Genomic DNA, 24,423 nt, shown 5'->3' on the forward strand with positions numbered 1-24,423 from the left:
CTGCTTACCAAGAAATTAACATCTGACTTCCCTAAGAATTTCAGAGTAGCTTTTCAGACAGCAAGTCATTTGGAATATAGGCTGAAACATAACAGTGATAAAATGGATAAAAAAAGTAATGGTAAAAAATACAAAGCATCTGGGGTGTGTAAATTGAAATGTGGTTCACATAATCAGTTCTACTTTGGCCAAAGAGGGCGTAACTTTGTAACTAAATAAAATCAAACTATTTAAAGAGTCAGTTAACACATACCTCTTAAGTAATTCAAATTAAAAAGTTAAGGACTATTTAGATAAGAGAGTAGGAAATAGTAAAAAGTTGACGTCATTTAGTAATAAAGAATGTCATTCAACCAAAAACTGTCATAATTTAATGATTCTAACTCTACAGTGCTAAGACATGGACCTCTGATGGACAATTTCAACATTTTGCTTCACTCATGCTATAATTCATTGTGGTGATTTGCTAACTCAGTTTTTTTCATATAAGCCAAGGAATTCAACAGAATGTAAGAAGTATTATCAAGGGCCCGATACAAAGTAATAGTGCTGATGTATTTCTAAATAAGATAATATTACTGTAATGCTAATTCCCTATTTATAGACTTAACATTTGTCACTTTACACTGAAGTATTAACATAAAAATAAAAACATTTAGACTCAAGTATGAACAATACACAATGAGAGTTTGATGATGAAAGCTGTGTTGATTTGCCACTAAACAAAGGAACAGGAAGCATTACAAACTTAATAAATCCTTCCCTTTTCATAGTATTACCCACAGGCATAAATCAGTTACATATTTTCAAATAAATTGTGTTCTCCTTCAGTTAAGATGACATGTCTGATAGCATTTTGAAAATAACTTGTGGATGAATGAATAACTACCAAACCAATCACTGCTAGATACACTTTAGATAGTTACACCTTCAGTCTTATTTCTAACAAACAATTACAATAAATATTGAACAACCTCAAAATTGGAGGTATGGACAGTTTTATCAGTTTGACACCCACTAAAATTATATTTTACTTCACAAGTCCAGTTTGTCTCCAGAAACACCACAGGGGATATTCAAGTGGTGCTATGTCGCCTTGTCAGTGATATGACTTCTGTACTGACTGGCAGACTTTAACAAACGTATACTCATTTTACATGTTAAACAATTTATGAATGAATTATAATCATTGTAAAAAATGTAGAAATTACTCATCTCCCACAATCTGTGAAAAATTAACATCTACAGTAATTTAATTATGAACACAAAACATGCAATATAACTTGAATAAAAATTGATAATTGGTGACAAGTCATAAAACCATTAGAATGGAATTCCCATGTTATGAAGACTGGAATGAATGCTATCAATATCGTGTTTGTTGTCATATGGCAAGAAGAAACTGCTTTCCAGATGAATTTTTAACATATTGAGGAAAAAGTATTTCACTTTCAAAATACAACACACTATGAACTTTTCTTTCCAGGATGCTGAGGGGAAATGAAGCTCTCTAGTGGCTTGAGATCCATGACTGCAGTTTCCATTGCATGCCTTTCCTCATCTGTTTTCAGCACAGACCAAATCTTAATGAGTTGTCGTTGCTGATAGCGCTGAAACAAAAATCATGTAAAACACTTCAGTAGCAATGCTGGATCAGAAATATCCATACAGAATTTCATATAAAAACTAACTGAACAGTAATCATCCTTTTTACAGCATAGACATGGGTTCGCAGGTAGATGCCGTGTTTCTTGACTTCCGCAAGGCGTTCGATACAGTTCCCCACAGTCATTTAATGAACAAAGTAAGAGCATATGGACTATCAGACCAATTGTGTGATTGGATTGAAGAGTTCCTAGATAACAGAATGCAGCATGTCATTCTCAATGGAGATAAGTCTTCCGAAGTACGAGTGATTTCAGGTGTGCCACAGGGGAGTGTCATTGGACCGTTGCAATTCACAATATACATAAATTACCTTGTGGATGACGTCGGAAGTTCACTGAGGCTTTTTGCAGATGATGCTGTGGTGTATCGAGAGGTTGTAACAATGGAAAATTGTACTGAAATGCAGGAGGATCTGCAGCGAACTGACGCATGGTGCAGGGAATGGCAATCCAGTCTCAATGTAGACAAGTGTAATGTGCTGCGAATACATAGAAAGATAGATCCCTTATCATTTAGCTACAAAATAGCAGGTCAGCAACTGGAAGCAGCTAATTCCATAAATAATCTGGGAGTACGCATTAGGAGTGATTTAAAATGGAATGATCATATAAAGTTGATCGTCGGTACAGCAGATGACAGACTGAGATTCATTGGAAGAATCCTAAGGAAATGCAATCTGAAAACAAAGGAAGTAGGTTACAGTACGCTTGTTCACCCACTGCTTGAATACTGCACAGCAGTGTGGGATCCGTACCAGATAGGGTTGATAGAAGAGATAGAGAAGATCCAACGGAGAGCAGCGCGCTTCGTCACAGGATCATTTAGTAATCGCGAAAGCATTATGGAGATGATAGATAAACTCCAGTGGAAGGCTCTGCAGGAGAGACACTCAGTAGCTCGGTACAGGCTTTTGTTAAAGTTTCGAGAACACACCTTCACCGAAGAGTCAAGCAGTATATTGCTCCCTCCTACGTATATCTCGCGAAGAGACCATGAGGATAAAATCAGAGAGATTAGAGCCCACACAGAAGCATACCGACAATCCTTCCTTCCACAAACAATATGAGACTGGAATAAAAGGGAGAACCGATAGAGGTACTCAGGGTACCCTCCGCCACACACCATCAGGTGGCTTGCAGATTATGCATGTAGATGTAGATGTAGATGTTTTGAAATTCTTCCAATCCGTATGTGGCATACAGCAAATCAGTGCTTAACAGTATTGGTTAAAAACAGTCTTTATTGCATTATTTTTTTCTTTCTTTCTTCCAACGACGTGTTTCGCCTTATTTAGGCATCTTCAGGCTACTGAGTTTAATGAAGGCGGTGTTGGCCTGATATATTCGACGATGCCCTCTGGCTACACTGACTAAAGGATTCTTCTAAGAAATACCAAATTAAGGTATTTGATCTTTCAATAGGTGATCTATTTATAAATGCTTATAGGTTATCCAAGTCTGCACAACGTGATTGCGATTCTTAAATAGATGTATTTATTCTCTGTTTTCTATTTAGATAGCCTGAAGATGCCTAAATAAGGTGAAATGCGTCACTGAAAAATAAAAATAAATAAATAAAAAAAACTAAAATTGCAGCCAAGACTGTTTTTAACCAATACAGCATATTTTGAGAAACAGCGTTCATTAGCTGTGAAGGTGGCTGCAGCCCTCTTGTTATTACTTTATATAATAGGTGTTAGAAGTGGCTTCAAGTCTAATCAAGTGTTTTATGTACTACTGAGCTGCCTAGTGGGGCAGAGAGGCACTTATAGCTACCCTGCAGGGTTCACTTGTTATGTCCTAACTATCTGTCTATAGGCATTTCACTACACATTTGCAAACCATATTTTTGTGAACACTGTAAAGCAGGTATATTCCTACCCACTGAAAGTACATAGATCAGGAGTCCAACACACAAAGGAAGTTGTGACAGAGGTAACAAGGGCAGTGAGGAGGATAGTGGCAGTTTGTTAGGTTAGAGGGTATTGGGGAAGTGCAGAAAGGACTTCAGTTTCAAAGGGTGCAGGACGAAAGCAGGAAGAGGGTAGACATAGCAACAAACAATATTGTAGTTGCAAACTGTTGTAGATGAGAACCAGAACTCCAAGTGGTAGTAGAAAGCACTGACTCTCAAGTTGTTATCGGTATGGAAAGATGACTAAAGCCAGAAAAAGTTCAGCCAAAATTTTTACAAAGGACTTAACCATGTTCAGAAAGGATAGATTAAATAGAGTTGGTGGTGGAGTGTTTATTACTGTCAGAAGTAGTCTACACTGTAGTCAAACTGAACTAGACAGTTCCTGTGAGTTATTATGTGTAGAGGTTATAACTGACAACTTGAATAAAGAGATAGTTGGTTCCTTTTACTGACTCCCCAAATCAGATGATACAGTTGCTTTATAGTTCAAAGAAAACTTGAGTCTCATTTTGAATAGTTTCCCCACTCACACAATTATAGTTGGTAGTGACTTCAATCTATTATCAATATGCTGGTGAAAATACATGTTTAAAGTCAATGGTAGTCATGAAACGTCATCTGAAATCATACTGAATACTTGACCTCTTAGCAACAAAGAATCCTGAGCAAACAGGGAGCATAATGAGTAGAGTAGAGTAGAGTAGAGTAGAGTTTTATTGGTCCTGGTAATCATATAGTACACAAATAGTATATTATGATGTAGGACAAGTCAAATGTATAACAAAATAAAATATTAAATTTGCATTAATGTCATTATTTATATATTAAATGATCACTGAGTTACAATACACAGAGCAAATATTGTACAAAAATAAAGAGTAGATATTTTAAAGCAGAAAGAACATGTACTGTACTGGCAGAGTAATATGTGTATTACAGTAACATTTACATGGTAAATCACTAAAGTTCTAGTAACATTTTATGATACATCACTAAAGCAAAGACACAAATCGTTAGTGAACTTTCTAAAGGATCTCATGGAGGCTGTAGAAGCTGTGATGAGTCAAGCATTATTAATATAACTAAAAATAATAGAGAGACCTCCTTCAGTGGAAAACATGTTTATACATATGAATGGAAAATGGTTATCTACAATAAAAGCGGTAAGTGTGACAGAGCTACAAGGAAATGGGGAAGATATAAATGAATTCCTGTTAATAGGTGACTTTGTGTTGAGAAATATTATGGTGTGAAATTGTAAGACTGATGATAATCTTCGAGTTTGCTTCCATCAAATGAACAAATATTTTAAAAGCATTATGTATGAAAAGGAACGTGGTCAAAAATTTTACCATGTAGGTACATACTCCACTGGCAGCTGCAGTAAGGAATAAATTGCTAGTGTGACATGGAATCTGGTTAGGTTGATGAAAACTGTAGACACAACTTCCAGGCTGATATTATCAGTATTGCCCACAGAATATGGGTGCATGATACATACACTGTCTGAATAAATAATGCCATTAGGCTGTGGTGTGATGAGTTTTTTAAATAATAAATGTCTACTGAAAGATAGGCTTCATCTCAATAGGTTAGGTACTTTAAATTTCAGTAAAATGTTTGTAGACATGGGCAAAATCTAAAAGAAAATTGATTTGTTCTAATGGGTGTGATAAATCCAAGATTCAAACTGAAAATGAAACACCAAAGGAAGGACACACTTAAAATCACAATCAAGAACAGAAATGGTTCACTGGTTAATGGAATATCAATGGCTTAACAGCAGGACCTTAAATTTTCTGAAAGTGGTGAACTTAAAATTATGCTTACAGAATATCTTAACAATGAAAATATCTAATTAAGTAACCACTGATTAACAGATGACTGTATTAATGCTTTGAATAGTATTAACACTTGCAATACCAACACATTTTCTGCAATATATATGACCAATAGGGAGGGCATGGGAGGTGGAGGGAAGGGAGGGGGGGGGGGGGGGGGAAGAGCACAAAAAATTAAGAATTTCATTAAGTGATTAACAGTTAGCAACAGTGATCCAAGAACCAATACAGGAACAGTGAGATTGACACTGCACTCGTACAAGACAAGTCTATTCTAGTTTAACAAAAAAGATCCAAGAAACATCTTTAATGTGCTACCACCTAGGGGCAGTTTAACCCAGGCACCATCTCTCCATTCCATTTCAGCAAATATGAATCAAACACCACCTGTTTTGCAATAGTGAACAAAGTCATTCAAGTGACGTTACTGACAGCAACAAAAGAACTACTTTGTTTTTCTCATATCGTACAATTTCAAACAATATGGACCTTGGAATAAATGCAGTTTGAAGAGGAGAGGAAAAATTAAGCAGAATTTCCTAATGACTTAAAGTAATGAACGATAAACTGCTCCAACATCTTTTATTTCAGTGTAAGATGTACATGCACAATATTGTTAACAATTTGTGTTGTTAAGTAGTGAATGAGAGGTTGTTCAATTAGTAGTCGTGGCATACAAACACTGCATATAAATTATATTCCCATTGATGTGTACAGTCAAATAATCCTGAATGTATACAATTGTTTCGTAGGGCTACATTACCAGTGGCTCTTGTTCATTTCATTTGTTAGGTTACATTTTATGTATTTTAACATTTTTCATTCCTATTCTGGTCTAACCTAATCAACACAACCTTGTACAGTCCAGCATATATAAATACAGCCATTATTACATTTATTTGATTTTGGTGAAATAATATGGAATTATATATACTTTTTTGCTACATGACAGAAATGCAGCTCCAGCTGAAGATTTATGCAAAGTTCTGAAACAAGACAGCTGAGAAAAGTTCAAAAAAGAAAGTATCCTTAGCAAAATGTGAAAATATGGAAACTGAAAAGAAATAAGAATGGAGATTACTATAGTGCTGAAGGTGTTTTCAAGCTGCCAAAGTAATTCAGATTCTTTGTCTGGAGAGAAAAAAAAAAGAGAGGGAAAAAAGACCAGATGCTGTGAATGAAGAAACATGACATGACATAGCAACATAAAAAATTTAAGAATCACAATGAATTGCAACATCATGCTAAGAGGTTTTTACTTCTATGAGAAAACAGGTGTCAACTAAATGGAAAAGAAATGCATTACCTGAAAGGAATAAATTTTCAAGTGTGTATACAATGTTGGTGTTGAGGTTTGTCCTGATACTTTTGTGTAGACATTTTGTATTTCTCCCCAAAACATGAAGACAGCACTACAAAAGGATACCTCTGACAATATTGCTGACACATGGGGAGCGTAAGTTGGTCTTGATGAGATTGGTGATGGAAGGGTTCAGGAAGTGGTATATCAAAGCAAGTAAAATTCCTAGATACAATTTGCCTTGATGTCCAAACATAACTGAGAAGGAATATTTTGAAAGCCACATAACAGTAGAATTTATGTATGAACAAAACCAATTGGAAGTTAACAATCCAATGAGCATGTCAAGGCATAAAGTCATATTCTACAAGTACTTCAGCATAAAAAACAAATCACTGAAAAAGGGTACTTGTAACCATTGCCACTCACTCTGTACAAAAATGCAACCAGAGATTATTCAACTCAGAAAGAAGCATTTCACTTCGAACATAAAAAACACTGAATAGTTGCAAGTGACACAAAAAAAGGCAAGATATGCAAAGAGCAAGACAGTTTGAAGGATTTGAAGTGATCACACTTCATCTTGAGAAGAAATTGTTGTTGCCAAGAACCCCAACCACCACTGCATTCTACAAAACAGTTGTGGATGTATAACTGCAGAGTTCAGTCTGGTGCGACAGAAAAAGGGTTTTGCTTTGTTTGGGTCAATGGCAGTGCAGATCGAGGTGCCCAAGAAGTAGGTTGCTGTCTGAAGAAGTATATTGATAAAAATGTGAGGGAAAAAATTACTTAGCTAATTTTGTGGGCAGATTCATGTGGTTGCCAAAACCAGTATATAAAAATAACCCTTGTGGTGAAATCTATTATGGAAAACATCCATCTCTCTGACTTCCGTCTCACTACGTTTCCCAATTCCCAGGCACACGTTTCTGCTAAATGATGCTGATTTCAGTGATGTTGTGTTGCCTCCTTCTTGAGTTGTTACAGTCCAGTACGAGCTCGGGTCTAGTGGTAAATGTGAAATGTAAACACGGGGTCACGAATTCGAGACCACACACACTCTTATTTTTTTAACTGCATTCAGCTGTCTTCTAAATCTATCAGTCTGATGGAACCTCGAAGATAATTCGCTTCACTTTCTAAACCACCAGTAATATCAAAAACTTCTGGAAACAATTCTGAAAAACAGCTCAAGCTGTGTCAAGATCAGAACATTATACAAACAATGGAAAATCCAGGATGGAATGTAACAATACCAGAGAAGGAAAGTTGCTACTCACCATATAGCAGAGATGCTGAGTCGCGATAGGCACAACAAAAAGATTCACACGATGAAAACTTTCGGCCCTTAAGGCCTTTGTCAGCAGTAGACACACATACACACATGCACACACACACACACTCACTCACGTAAACGCAACTTGCACACACATCTGCAGTCTCAGAGAGCTGAAACCACACTGCAAACAGCAGCACCAGTGCATGATGGGAGTGGTGACTGGGTGGGGGTAAGGTGGAGGCTATGGCGGGGAGGTAGAGTGATAGTATGGTGGGAGTGGCGGACAGTGAAGTGTTGCAGTTTAGAAAGAGGGCAGGAGAGAGAGTGTGGGGGGGAGAGAGGGTAAGTACCGGAAAGGAGAGAAATAAAAAGAAATTAAGAGACTGGGTGTGGCGGTGAAATGACAGCTGTGTAGTGCTGGAATGGGAACAGGGAGGAGGCTGGATGGGTGAGGACAGGGACTAACGAAGGTTGAGGCCACCAGGTTTACAGGAACGAAGGATGTATTGCAGGGAAAGTTCCCACTTGTGCAATTCAGAAAAGCTGGTGTTGGTGGGAAGGATCCATATGACAGAGGCTGTGAAGCAACCATTGAGATGAGGGATATCATGTTTGGCAGCGTGTTCAGCAACAGGGTGGTCCACTTGTCTTTTGGCCACAGTTTGTCGGTGGCCGTTCATGCGGACAGACTGCTTGTTGGTTGTCATGCCTACATAGAATGCAGCACAGAGGTTGCAGCTTAGCTTGTAAATCACATGACTGGTTTCACAGGTAGCCCTGCCTTTGATGAGATAGGTGATGTTAGTGACCGGACTGGAGTAGGTGGTGGTAGGAGGATATGTGGGACAGGTCTTGCGTCTAGGTCTATTACAGGGATATGAGCCATGAAGTAAGGGATTGGGAGCAGGGGGGTTGTGTAAGGATGGACGAGTATATTGTGTAGGTTCGGTGGACGGCGGAATACCACGGTAGGAGAGGTGGAAAGGATAGTGGGCAGGACATTTCTCATTTCAGGGCATGACGAGAGGTAATCGAAACCCTGGTGGAGAATGTAATTCAGTTGCTCCAGTCTTGGATGGTACTGAGTTACAAGGGGAATGCTCCTTTGTGGCCGGACTGTAGGACTTTGGGAGGTGGTGGGAGACTGGAAAGATAAGGCACGGGAGATTTGTTTCTGTACAAGAATGGGAGGATAATTACAGTCAGTGAAGGCTTCAGTGAGACCCTCGGCATATTTTTAGAGGGACTGCTCGTCACTGCAGATGCGACGACCTCAGGTGGCTAGGCTGTACGGAAGGGACTTCTTGGTATGGAATGGGTGGCAGATGTTGAAGTGGAGGTATTGCTGGTGGTTAGTAGGTTTGATATGGGCGGAGGTACTGATGTAGCTATCTCTGAGGTGAAGGTCAATATCTAGGAAGGTGGCTTGTTGGGTTGAGTAGGACCAGGTGAAGCAAATGGGGGAGAAGTTGTTGAGGTTCTGGAGGAATGTGAATAAGGTGTCCTCGCCTTCAATCCAGATAGCAAAGATGTCATCAATGAATCAGAACCAGGTGAGGGGTTTAGGATTCTGGGCTTTTAGGAAGGATTCCTCTAGATGGCCCATGAATAGGTTACCATAGGATGGTGTCATGCGGGTGCCCATAACCGTACTGCGGATTTGTTTGTAGGTAATGCCTTCAAAGGAGAAGTAATTGTGGGTGAGGATATAGTTAGTCATGGAGACTAGGAAGAAGGTTATTGGTTTGGAATCCATAGAGTGTCTGGACAGGTAGTGTTCGATAGCAGTAAGGCCATGGGCATTAGGAATATTAGTGTACAGGGAGGTGGCATCACTAGTGACGAGCAGGGTACCGTGTGGTAAAGGGACAGGAACTGTGGAGAGTCGGTCGAGGAAATGGTTGGTATCTTTTATATAGGAGGATAGGTTCCTGGTAATAAGTTGAAGGTGTTGGTCTACGAGAGCAGAGATTCTCTCAGTGGGGGCACAGTAACTGGCCACAATGGGGCGTCCTGGGTGGTTGGGTTTATGGACTTTAGGAAGCATGTAGAAGGTGGGAGTGTGGGGAGTGGTAGGAGTAAGTAGAGAAATGGACTCTGGGGAGAGGTTCTGGGATGGGCCTAAGGATTTGAGTAGTGACTGGAGATCCTGCTGGATTACTGGAATGGGATCACTGTGGCATGGTTTGTACATGGAAGTATCTGACATCCGACAGAGTCCTTCTGCCACATAATCTTTGCAGTTCAAAACAACGGTGGTGGTGCTTTTGTCAGCAGGTAGGATTATAAGGTCGGGATCTGTATTTAGATGGTGGATTGCAGTTCTTTCTGGGGATGTAAGGTTAGTTTGCATGTTGAGGAATTTGGGGAATGATTTTGAGGCAAGGTTTGAGGTTAAGAAATTCTGGAAAGTTAACAGGGGGTGATTTGGAGGCAGTTGGGGGTGGCTCACGGTTGGATGGAGGAGTGAACTGAGTTAGGCAAGGTTCAATATTGGTCTTTGGTTTAGTCTGATTGGTTAGGTTGGTGGCGAAAAAGTGATTCCACTGTAGGGACCGGAAGTAGCAGAGAAGGTCTTTAACTAGTCCTGCATGGTTGAATGTGGGAGTGGGACAAAAGGTGAGGCCTTCGGAAAGGACTGATATTTCTGTGGGACTAAGGCTTCTGGAGGAAAGGTTCATAACTGTGTTGCGGGTCTGTTTAGGTTCTGCGTTCTGTATGGTGGTGGGAGGGAGTTTTGGAGTAGACACCTCTTGGACAAGAATGACCTTTTGCCAATGCTTTTTATATCTTCCTCACTCCATCCATGATGGATTATTTTGCTATCTGGGTAGCAGAATTCCTTAACTGTATCTACTTCATGATCCCCAATTCCAATACTAATTTTCTCACTGTTCTCATTTCTGTTACTTCTCTTTCCTTTCCTCTTTCTTTGATTTACTCTCAATCCATATTCTACACTAACTAGACGGTTCATTCCATTCAACAGATACTGCAATTCTTCTTCATTTTCATGGTGGACGGCAATGTCATCAGTGGATCTTATCAACAACATCCTTTCTAAATGAAATTTAATCCCACTCTTGAGCCTTTCTTTTATTTCCATCACTGCTCACTTGACATTTTTAATTTGAGAACTTCATTCTTGGTCTTCCAGTCTTATGCTTCCCTCTTGGTTCTTGTACATGCCATATTTTTCTCAGAATTTCCAGGTCAACAAATCCTGTTAATGTGTCTTGATTTTTCTTCACTCCTGATTCCATTATCAACTGCAGTGTCAGATCTGCCTCTCTGGTACTTTTACCTTTCCTAAGGTGAAACTGATTGTCATTAACACATCCTCAATTTTCTTTTCCATTCTCCTGTATATTATTCTTGTCAGCAACTTGAATGCTTTAACTGTTAATCTGAATGTGCAATAATTCTCGCACTTGTCAGCTCTTGCTATCTCCAAAAGTCAGATGGTATATCGCCTGTCTCATATATTCTACACACCAGAATGAATAGTTGTTTTGTTGCCACATCTGTCAATGATTTTGCAAGTTCTGATGGCATGTTCTCTATGCCTTTTGCTTGATCAGATCTTAAGGTGTCCAAAGCCCTTTTAAATTTTGATTCTAATACTGGATCCCCTACCTCCTCCCTGTCGACTGTTTCTTCTTCCGCCACTTTATCAGGCAAGTCCTCCCCCTCATAGAGGCCTCCAATGTACTCCTTCCACCTATTCACTCTCTATTCTGCATTTAACAGTAATATTCCCATTGCATTCTAAGTGTTACTTCACTCACTTTTATTTTCATAAAAGGTTGAACTTTGACTTTTCTACATATCAAGTCAGCCCCTCCGACACTCATTTCTTTTTGGATTTCTTCACATTTTTCATGCAGCCATTTCACCTTAGCTTCCCTACACTTGCTACTTATTTCATTCCTGAGAGACTTGTATTTCTGTATTTCTGAATTTCCCAGAACACATTCGTACTTACTTCTTTTGACGATCAACTGACATATTTCTTCCGTTACCCATGGTTTCCTAGCAGTTACTTTTCTTGTGCCTATGTTTTTCTTTCCAATTTCTGTGGTTGCCTTTTTAGAGATGTCTGTTCCTCTTAAACTGAATTGCCTAATGAGCAATTCATTATTGCTGTTCTCGAGCCTCAGAGAACTTCAAGCATATCTTTTCATTCCTTAGTATTTCCGTATCCCACTTGTTTGTGCATTGATTCTTCTGGATTAGTCTCCTAAACTTGGGCCTACTGTCCATCATTACTAAACTGTGATCTAAGTCTATATCTGCATCTGGGTACACCTAACAATCCAATATTTAATTTCTGCCTGGCAATGATATAATCTAACTGGAACTTCCCCGTATCATTAGGTGTTTTCCAATTATACTTCCTCCTCTTGTGAGTCTTATACAGAGTATTTGCTATTACTAGCTGAAATTTATTGCATATCTCAATAAGTCTTTCTCCTCTGCCATTCCTACTAGCAGGCCTATATTCTCCCATACCCTTTTCTTCTACTCCTTTACCTACAACAACATTCCAATAGCCCATGACCATTAGATTTTCATATCAAACAATGGAAACTCCACATTGGAGCATCAATAACGTTAGGAAAAGGACAGATTGCTACTCACTACAAAGATGACACGCAGAGTTGCAGATAACACACAACAAAAAGTCTGTTACACATTTAGTTGTTGTCCAAAGTTTTCTTCAGAAAAGAAAACACACACACATTCACACAGGTAAGCACACCTCAAGCACACATGACTACTATCTCTGGAAGCTCAGACCAGCATTTTTATATCCCTTTACATACTGAACTACCCATTCAGTACCCTCATATACTTTATCTCTTCATCTTCTGCTTGCAATGCTGGCATGTATATTTCTGCTGCCAATTCTGATGAGAATGATCTCATCACTGAACTGTTCAAAATAACTCATGCTCTGGCCTGCCTACCTATTCATAACAAATCCTACTTCCATTCTAGTATTTTTCTGCTGCTGTTGATATTACCCTACACTCCTCTGATCAGAAATCATTGTCTCTTTGCATTTCACTTCAATGACCACACTACATCTAGACTGATCCTTAGAAATTCCCTTTTCATGTTTTATAGTTTCCCAAGCATGTTCAAACTTCTGACATTTCATGCCCATATTTGTAGAACTTTACCCTTCCATTGGTTATTCAATCTTTTTCTCATGGTCACCTCCCAATTGGCAGTCCCCTCAGGGAGATCTGAATGAGGGACTTGTCCGGAATCTTTTACCTATGGAGAGTACATTATCATGTCACTTTTTCAATTACAGGCCATATATCTTGTGGACACACGTTATGTGTCTTTAATGCAGTAGTTTCAATTCTATTCTCCACCCTAATGCCATGGAACATCCTGATTCTTCCACCTTTTAGGGGCAGTTTCTCACCCCAAGGGCAAGAGACTGCCCTAAAACTCCATCCTCTTTGATACGGCCATTGGCAGAACAAGGGTGACTTTTTATGCTGGAAGTCTTCAGCTGTCATTTACGATGATTATGGCATCATTTCAACCTGGGATCCAGGACATCTGGATTACTAGTAAAAGAATATTAAGCTTATGAAGACTGTGTAAGCAAGTCACAAGTGGGGAAAAGATCTAGCATATGTATCATGTTGTTTGTTTCGGGTTTAATAGAGAGGTGAAGACAACAGTGGCAGCACGAATCGTTTGTACTGTGTGCATGGCGCGTATGTTTTTGGGCAAAACACATTGGAATGGGATTTTCTTGTTTCAAGAAAGACCATTTTGGTGTGAATGATTTTCAACATTCAGGAAGTCTTGATAACTGACTGAAATATGTGATTAACTATGACCATTTAACCATCATGCTACATTTTCATTCACTAGGCAAGGTTCAGAAATCTAGTTTAGGAGTACTGCTTGCTCTAACTCAAAGTAACAAAAACAGAGGAACATTACTGCACATTTGCTAGAATTCAATCAGTTCACTCATTGAGCATTCCTATGTAATATTGTTCTGGTGATGAATTATGATGTGTTTATGCTAACTTCTTAGTAAGAAATTAATGGCTAAGTCTGAACAACAAAAATATACTTGAGCGAAGGGTAATGGCAATATGACATTTTTCATCTGGTAGTTCAGAAAGGGTATTGTGCTCTACAAACATAGCCCCAGGGTTTGTTTCCCTCCCTCAAATCAACCAACCAACTAGAGCATTTTTACTAATAACACTCAGAGCCTCTGACTGCAAAATAAACGTAAGTCAATAACCTTCACAATCATTTGTGTTTTTCTGTCTTTAGTATAATGAAAACTAGAAAGCTAACTTGTGAGATGGGATTCACATTTTTGGAGTGTTCCAGTGGTTACACTGTAAACATTCCAAGTAGCCACATGTCTTTTGACAATTATAAACACCGAAAATATTTTTCTTAAGAATGCTGTCATTGGCGCTATTCCCAAAACATAGGAACACAAATGAAAAACATAAACACAGTGTTGATTGCAAAATGTGAACATCCACAGAGACACTTTTTAAGCTGCAAATAACAAAGTTGCATATCAAGAAAGTTTACCATTCACAGACACCATCCACCATGACTAAAAAAGTGGGCTCAAAACCGAGTGAAAAAGTCAAAACAGCTAACATGAAAGAGAAGCAGTTGTCACCAGAATGTGCAACAAGGAACACAGAAGAATATCGGGGAATTTCAAACAGTTAGGGAAATCAGGGAAATTTGGAAAGAAAAAAACGCTGGAAAAATCTTGTTTTTATCTCAGTAGACGAAATGGTCTGTTTACTGAGGTGTCGTGCATCATCTCTGTCTGGATGCAGCTGAATACATGTGCCATTTCCCCACTCCCTTGTTTTTACAGCTTCTCCCCTTCCTACCACACAAGAGCACTGTGACATTTGCAACAGTCTGATGTCTTGGGTTCACTGTCATACATCATCCTCCATGCAGTCCTAACTTGGCCCATCCAATTTTCATCTGTTTGCATACTTGCAGAACACCTTCAAGGCCTTCAGTTTCATAGCGGTGAAGCAAGCAAAGGTGAGGTGGTAGTTTCATCAACAACGTCATACATTCTACAATGTACAGTAACAACAAACTGGTCTTTTGTTGGAGAAATACATCCATCACCAGGGTGACTAGATTGAGAAATAAATATGCAGAATTGAAGAATAAAGAAGTAGAATGTTAATAACATTTCTTTCATTGAAACATCTTTAAAGAATTTTCACATAAAAATTTCAGAGGCATTATTTTCTAACATGTCCTCATAAATGTCTCAAAGAAGGGACATCCCAGAGTCACAGTTAAATGCAGAAACCATCCTCTCTTCAAAACAAGCGACAACACGAACATCGAGATTTGCACGTTACAAACTGCCAGAATGAGAAATTTGATTTTTACCAGCCAATTGAACAGATAGTCTTCAGAAACAGATCAGTACTGTTGAACATACTCAGGCAGTACGCGCACTGATAGATAAATATATGGGATACAATGTCCCATGTCACATGGCCTTCGTAGCCACCACAAGGAGTTCGATATGATCAAAACCTGGGCAGTATTGGGTGAACAGAGTTTATATTTCCTAGGGGTACACCAAACTAATCCAAATTAATGCCACTTGACATATGAAAATAAAGGATGATTGGATCACTAGAAAGGTTCTTGTCAGAAGAAGCAATAGACGAGGAGATACAGTCTCCATTGAGTTATTCATCTTCACTCTGGATGATGTATTAAAGTGTCTGGGCTGTGGACATAAAGGTATTGATTGGAAAATGTCTCAACCACCTTTCCTTTGCAGATTATCATCCTTGTTAGCAATGACACAAATGAATTGTCAAAGGTAATCTGAGAACTCAAAAATGCTTCTCAAGTTATAGGTCTCAAAATTTATCTTCAAAAGACCAAAGTCATGAGCCCTCAGTATTACAACCTCCATTGAAATTACTCTCTGGAAGTAATAAGTGAATACGTTTATCTGAGGCATAAAATCCAAGTCAGAAAAGATAACTTGACAGCAGAAATTACCTGTGAATAGGCCTCAATTGGATGGCATTTGGGAAACCTGGTTATATGCTCTATAAACTTAGTACCCCTACAAATTTTAAAAGGAACATTTATGACAAATGCATCCTGCCTGTAACAACAAAGGACTCAAAACTATGATCCTTACAACAAGCAGTACAAATCAACTCTGGGGCTGTCAAAAGGCTATAGAGAGACAGCAATGCTTGGAGTGAGTCTGAGAGACAGGACCAAGAAATAAGAGTAAAGGATGAGTACAGGGTTCTGTGAGATTGTCAAGCAGATATTGAGACTAAAGTGGTGTTGGGCAGGACAGGCAGTCAGGAACAAATTCAAATGGACTAAGAACAAATTCAAATGGACCCCAACACTGATGCAGTGGTATCACAGGTAGAGTGAAGAAGAAGTGTCAGACGTCCTCTGACAAGATGGAGAGACAACATCCAACGATATGCAGGAGAAACCTGGACCCAAACCACAAGAAAAAAGGACACGGAAATCTGTGGAGGAGGTCAATGTGCAGGAGTGGATATCTTTATTTAGTGAATGAAGAAGAGAGAGAGAAGAATGCTACAGCATAGAAAAGCAGATGGTTCTCCAATTTACAGACTATCCACACTGCTGATTCATGATGCCAAAATACCACTACTTTATTTTAACAGTGCCATTGGTAGCTTATTATAGCCTAGATTTATTTTAGTCAAGATTGTGTGAACAGCATCAACAGCCCTGCACCCCCCACACAACATAGACCCATTACATGCGGGTTCTTTTCATCACCTCAATATGCCCAGATTTCAACCATGTTGAATCCTTCTGGTTGCCTATGAAGACAATGTGGGACATTTTATATCCCATATATTTCTCTACCAGTGTACACACTGCTTGAATAAGGGCAACAGTTCTCAATCCTTTTCTGAATCCTGCCCATTCAACTTTTTTGTAAAACTCAAATTTTTTACTCAGCCAGTTCATAATGATTTTGGTTAGTAAACATAAAATATATACGAGTATAAAAGACAAATAGGCCAGTAATTTTTTTTGTTCATGTTGTCGCATTTTCTGTAGAGCAGAATGTCTTCCCAATTTTTCCACAACTCTGGAATCTTCCCTTCCTAAAGACATTTATTTTATATAATTAGGAATGCTGCTTCATCTCTGCCCCAATTTTAAGCATCATGCATGTTATACGATCTTCTCCTGGTACTTTACAATTCTTGAGTTGTTTCAGAGCTAGCTCCTTTTGATTTTTATTGACAGGTTCCAATTCTTCTGATCCGACATTCATAATAAACCTACACAATTCATTATGAAGACTCTGGCTTTTTATTGATAGGTTCCAATTCTTCTGATTTGACATTCATAATAAACCTACACAATTCATTATGAAGACTCTGGCTTGATAGTGATTGACTTTGGAGCTTTTCATGACGTTCTCAACAGTTTTTATAATTTTGTCTCTTTCAGTAACAACTGATCTGAATGTCGTGGATATTAAGTTTGCTTTAACTCGCTGAAATTAAAGTCTCATGTTCACTTGGCTTTGATGGTCTCCTTAGCCAGTCTTGGGTTTTGGATCCACTGATCCCTTCTGATAACCGCCTTTACATTTTTGTTGAGGTCTCTGTGTTGGGGACGTGTCTCTGTCAATGTTTCGTCTTTCATCTATAAGCTGTTCTGTTTCAAGGTTGAATCTCACAGTTTTCTGTTTTTGGAGTGCACTGACTTTATTTACTGCTGTTGTAATACTGCTGATAATTTATGTCAAGAGTTTGTTCAGTTTCATTCCACTTAACTTTTCTGTTGGTTCTTAAGAAATTCATCATCATTTGTCCTCTCTGGCCTTGCAATGAAAGTACCAAATTCCAAATGAGGGAAGGTTTTCTGCAGACTTCACTCCCATTTTGATGTTAGAATTGCCAAGCATTATGGAAAATATGGTGTTTTCTCAATTTTTTGCTACTGTCATGTCTTCAGAGAATTGTTCTATTTCTTCAATGGTTGAATGCACATAAGTATGTAGATACAACTCAAGGATCACATAGATCAGTCTGTCTGATATGGGCATATTTGTGGTGATAAGGTGTTTCCTCCAATTGTGAAATACCAGACCTAAACTGCCCATATGTGAATTTACATCAGGGTTATTCTGAAACAGAAGGTGCCCAACATGAAGACAATAGTCACTTTGCATTTCAGCCACATTTCACTGAATCTGAGTATGTCCCATTTGATGTTCTTAAAGTTTCATGGTATGAATATTAAATGCAGTAGCATAGGATGTGTTCAAGTAGATGCTATTTCCTTTGTGTATATTTTGTTGATTGATTTGTTCAGTTCACATTTTGTCCCATCCCCTCCTCCAGAACCCATGTGGCAGACTAACATTTCAGTCCAAGATTCCGACAAGGCTCCAGCTGTACTTGCCTGTGTTGTGCTTGTTTTAAAGTTCAACATTTTCATTCAGGGCAGGTATGGACAATATCTTGTGGTGGAACAAAACGGGTTGAGAAGAGGTGGAGGGATGCATAGGAATTTATAGAGATTTGGGTGCATAAGGGAAGGATGTAGAGGCTTATCTCACTAGGGGTAAGATAGATACAGCCTACAGGAAAATTAAAGAGACCTTTGGAGAAAAGAGAGCCACTTGTATGAATATCAAGAGCTCAGATGGAAACCCAGTTTTAAGCAAAGAGGGGAAAGCAGAAAGGTGGAAGGAATATATAGAGGGTCTATACAAGGGCGATGTACGTGAGGACAATATTATGGAAATGGAAGACGATGTAGATGAAGATGAATTGGGAGATACGATACTGTGTGAAGAGTTTGACAGAGCACTGAAAGACCTGAGTCGAAACAAGGCCCCGGGAATAGACAACATTCCATTAGAACTACTGACGGCCTTGGGAGAGCCAGTCCTGACAAAACTCTACCATCTGGTGAGCAAGATGTATGAGACAGGCGAAATACTCTCAGACTTCAAGAAGAATATAATAATTCCAATCCCAAAGAAAGCAGGTGTTGACAGATGTGAAAATTACCGAACTATCAGTTTAATAAGCCACAGCTGCAAAATACTAACGCGAATTATTTACAGACGAATGGAAAAACTAGTAGAAGCCAACCTCGCGGAAGATCAGTTTGGATTACGTAGAAATGTTGGAACATGTGAGGCAATACTGACCTTACAACTTATCTTAGAAGAAAGATTAAGGAAGGGCAAACCTACGTTTCTAGCATTTGTAGACTTAGAGAAAGCTTTTGGCAATGTTGACTGGAATACTCTCTTTCAAATTCTAAAGGTGGCAGGGGTAAAATACAGGGAGCGAAAAGCTATTTACAATTTGTACAGAAACCAGATGGCAGTTATAAGAGTCGAGGGGCATGAAAGGGAAGCAGTGGTTGGGAAGGGAGTGAGACAGGGTTGTAGCCTCTCCCTGATGTTATTCAATCTGTATGTTGAGCAAGCAGTAAAGGAAACAAAAGAAAAATTTGGAGTAGGTATTAAAATCCAGGGAGAAGAAAAAAAAACTTTGAGGTTCACCAATGACATTATAATTCTGTTAAGAGACAGTAAAGGACTTGGAAGAGCAGTTGAATGGGATGGACAGTGTCTTGAAAGGAGGATATAAGCTGAACATCAACAAAAGCAAAATGAGGATAATGGAATGTAGTCGAATTAAGTCGGGTGATGCTGAGGGAATTAGATTAGGAAATGAGACACTTAAAGTAGTAAAGGAGTTTTGCTATTTGGGGAGCAAAATAACTGATGATGGTCGAAGTAGAGAGGATATAAAATGTAGACTGGCAATGGCAAGGAAAGTGTTTCTGAAGAAGAGAAATTTGTTAACATCGAGTATAGATTTAATTATCAGGAAGTCGTTTCTGAAAGTATTTGTATGGAGCGTAGCCATGTATGGAAGTGAAACATGGACAATAAATAGTTTGGACAAGAAGAGAATAGAAGCTTTCGAAATGTGGTGCTACAGAAGAATGTTGAAGATTAGGTGGGTAGATCACGTAACTAATGAGGAGGCATTGAATAGGATTGGGGAGAAGAGAAGTTTGTGGCACAACTTGTCTAGAAGAAGGGATCGGTTGGTAGGACATGTCCTGAGGCATCAAGCGATCACAAATTTAGCATTGGAGGGCAGCGTGGAGAGTAAAAATCGTAGAGGGAGACCAAGAGATGAATACACTAAGCAGATTCAGAAGGGTGTAGGTTGCAGTAGGTACTGGGAGATGAAGGAGCTTGCACAGATAGATTAGCATGGAGAGCTGCATCAAACCAGTATCAGGACTGAAGACCACAACAACAACAAGGGATTTATGCGATTTTCCCCTCACAATAAGCAGCTCAGGGAGAAAACTTGCTCATATAGAGTGGGGTCGCCATTCACTGAGATGATGCTGCTCCCACCAGTTCAAGACAGGGAAATATCCATCACAGCTGTCAAATTACACCTTGGTAACTGTAACCTGAATTTTCTGGTAGCTTAGAAGCATTTGTTGGTATGAACCCATCAGGCACTAAATTAATAATGCTCCATGTTGCCTGTGGAATGCTGGATGGAAAATAAGCACCACACTCAACTTGGTTCTCTCTGCCTTATGTGCATTACAAGTTGGAAAGGGCTTTAACATAAGTATGTAGAGGGAGCAAAATAATACAATACATATTTTTTTGTTTGCGCCCAATTTAACTTTTAACAAGTAAAACATGCCCCAAAAGATAATTTGGCATATTACAGTTGATGAGAATATCTTGAAATTATGACATATAAAAAATGTTTCTTGTATAAAAGTTGATAAATGATTAAAATTTTTGAAAACTTTATAATCAAATTTTGTAATAATCTGAAATTTTGAAAAATGCCCCACTATAATTAATTAATTCTGAAAAATGAAAATTTTTGATACAAAATAAATTAAAGTAGCTTTGACGCTACATACATCCATGTGAAATAAAGCTTCTTTCTGAAGTACCATTTCTGGAAAATAAGCTGTACACAGTGTGCTGTCAAAGTATTTTCAACATACCTAGTTAAAATGTCTATACATTCATTATCAGCCTGGTATTTATTTTATACTGTTATATTATCTTCTACATTCTTTTGTTTTAATACAATGTTTCACATACATGTATTTTGTTAATTGAGAATAATACGTAACTTATTATTATGATACAAAGTCATTACAAAAAAAATTGTTCAAATGGCTCTGGGCACTATGGGACTTAACATCTGTGGTCATCAGTCCCCTAGAACTTAGAACTACTTAAACCTAACTAACCTAAGGACATCACACACATCCGTGCCCGAGGCAGGATTCGAACCTGCGACCGTAGCAGTCGCACGGTTCCGGACTGAGTGCCTAGAACCGCTAGACCACCGCGGCCGGCAAAAGTCATTACACTAATGATAATTTGTAACTGAATGCTTAAAACACATTGTTTTCTTACACCAAGCACATAAAATGGACAAAATTTCTTCACATAATATACTGACAGAGAATACAATATAAAACAAAATGCAGCCAGATATCAAATTGTTGCAGGGATCCTCTAAACATCCTGATCTACATCAGATATATTTCAGTACATTGGTGTGCAATGGCAAAAAGAACAGAATATGTACTAGTGGCTGCTGATTAACTATATTGTTTTGCAAGTGGAGATTGACATCAAAACAGTTCTGAAAGTCTTCTTACAAGGTTTTTCCAACATCAAAAGACATATACGTACCTTATCTGCACTTGTGCTGTCAAGTCCTTTGTGATCAACAGATGAACAAGTTTTTTGTGCTCTGCTAGATGGTCAACATTGTTTTCTTTTCCCACAGTGACCACCCACCTTTTCATAGTTTTGAAAGAAACTAATGGTGGATTTGGACCAAGAATCTTTTCTTGAAGTCCCAAATGTCCTTGTGAAAAAATCTAAATCTGGTAAACAAATGTCTGAAGAAAAGATGTTTGAAAAATGTTTCCTTTCCTAGAGATGGAGAAAAATCTGTATTATCACTAGGTTCTATGTGCTCTGCATCTGAAAAAACTGTATAGTGCATCGTACCTGAGGACAAGGAACTTGTTCCTCTGGTAATACCAAACGGCTCAATGGTACAGGTGCTGTCATGAGATGTAAATGGCTTTCAATGTTGGAAGCTGCAGTCACTAGTCCAAAATAAATTCTTTTCACCAAGGCTTGTCAATGTACTGAAGTATGCCTGATACAAACAGGATATTTACAGACTCACCTGCGACAATTTGAAATTTTGCTGAATTTTTTTTATGTTTTGTTCACTGTCATGTTTATTATGTGAATAAATTTCATTCATGCTACATTTTAAGCATTTATTTACAGATTATCACCTTTGTAATGATTTTGTATCATAATAACGACTTACTTATTACCTTCAACTACCAAAATACATGTATGTGAAATGGTAAACTGAAAAACAAACAAAAAATGAATGTAAAACAAAAAATAATTTCAAACATAAAACAAATATTGGTAAAATAAGTACACTAATAATGAATGAATAGATATTTTAATTGGGTATGTTGAAAATACTCTGACAGCACATTGCACATAGCTTATTTTTCCAAAAAAGGTATTTCAGAAACAAGCTTTATTACATATGGATGTATGTAGTTTGAAAGCTTCTTTAACTTATATTGTCGCAAAGCTTTCATTTTTAAGACTTAAGTAATGGTAGTGGAGGATTTTGCAAAATTTCACATCATTACAAAATTTGATTATACAGTTTTTAAGTATGTTAATTGCATATCAACTTTTATACGAGAAACATTTTTTATATATCATTGTTTTAAAGATGTTCCCTCCAAAACTAATATGCCAAATTAGCTTTTGCAGTATGTTTTATGCATTAAAAGTGAAATTGGGCAAAAACAAAAAAATGTGTGCTGCATTATTTTGCCTCGTCTACACGCCCAGCAAGTTTTGTCAAGATTGTATATTCACACTTAGGAATCTTCTCTTGTAAGCATCAGAAGTGGTAATAGTGTAATCATCAAAAGTAAATGAGTTTTGTCATACTATCAGTATTTATAGACTAAATGACAGTTTTGCTTAAGGATGGCTTTTTCTACACAATATCATCAGTGTTGTGTGTTTCATGCTCTACATTCTGGTGACAACTGCTTCTCTTTCATGTTAGCTGTTTTGACTTTCTCCACTCCCATCTGAGCCCACCTTTTTAGTCATGATATATAGTTTCTGTGCACAGTAAAATTTCTTGATATGGAACTTTGTATTATTTGTAGCTTATGAAGTCTCTCAGCAGATGTCAATGTTTTGAAATCAGTGCTGTATTTTTATCTAATCATTTTTGTTCCTATGTTTTGGAGACAGTGCCAAAGACAGCACACAAGAAAAATATTTTCGAAGTCTGTAATTATCGAAAGATATGTGGCCTACTCAGAATGTTTGCAGTGTGTAACCACTAGAACAATCCAAAAATGTGAATCCCACCTCACGAAATAACTTTCTAGTTTTCACTATGCTTAAGACAGAAAAACATAAATGGCTATTGACTTATGTTTATTTTGCACTCAGAGGATCTGAGTATTATTAGTAAAAATGTTCTAGTCCCTAAACCTAGTTACAGAAATGCATGTAAGACTCATTGACATATGCTTCAAGTATTCTGGGCCTTGCCAGTTGTACCTTTGATACACTTATGGAACTCATTGGCTAATGTTCCTCCTGCTAGTAGTATAACTCAATCTTGCCAACAATGTAGAACATGTTTGGCGACTCTTTAACTGATCAATCACTTCCTGGTTAGCACAGAATTAGCCTGCTAAATTCATTTGATTTTCATGACATTTCCATGGAATAATCGGCATGATTTTCATTTAAGGTGTGACATAAGGTTATCAATTTATGATTTAGACTTAAAGAAAGTAATTGCATGCAGATATAATACTGCAACTACACTCGTCTTTTACATTCTGATTTATCTGTCCTACCAACAATAGGGACAAGAAGGGAGAGACAAACACTTAAGCTCTTCGCTAGCTCTAAGGTAACATGATCCCCTTTAACGTGACGGCTTCTTTGGCTTGCACTCCCAGAGTCACTGAAAGCTAGAGTTTAAGTTACAAGCAGTCAGATTGAAAATCAGTAAGGAAATCTTGAGAGACCACCTCCATCGAAAGTAGTCATGCTCATTTTCAGTATGCCATAGTGAAAGGGTGAAAATTTATGATACTGCACAATTGATAATGCATCTTTTCGCTTCTGCCTATATAATTTTTGGTGACTATGGATAAACAAATTTTTTTTATAAAATACCACACTTCCATTCTATTTGCATTTGACAAATGACAGAGAGTAA

At 38.1% G+C, this 24,423-nt stretch overlaps 1 protein-coding gene across 1 annotated transcript in view; it reads right to left on the bottom strand.

The window, feature by feature from the left end:
* Positions 1-348: 348 nt before the first annotated feature.
* LOC124795770 (ribonuclease P/MRP protein subunit POP5) overlaps positions 349-24,423 on the bottom strand; it is a 94,390-nt gene continuing 70,315 nt past the window's right edge. Inside the window, exon 4 of the mRNA XM_047259857.1 lies at positions 349-1,610. Within this exon, the coding sequence (XP_047115813.1) occupies positions 1,467-1,610 (144 nt within the window). The 3' untranslated portion in view covers positions 349-1,466. The remainder of the gene's footprint in view (positions 1,611-24,423) is intronic.

Source organism: Schistocerca piceifrons, chromosome 1, assembly GCF_021461385.2.
Source record: "Schistocerca piceifrons isolate TAMUIC-IGC-003096 chromosome 1, iqSchPice1.1, whole genome shotgun sequence".
Classification (NCBI taxonomy): Eukaryota; Metazoa; Arthropoda; class Insecta; order Orthoptera; family Acrididae; genus Schistocerca; species Schistocerca piceifrons.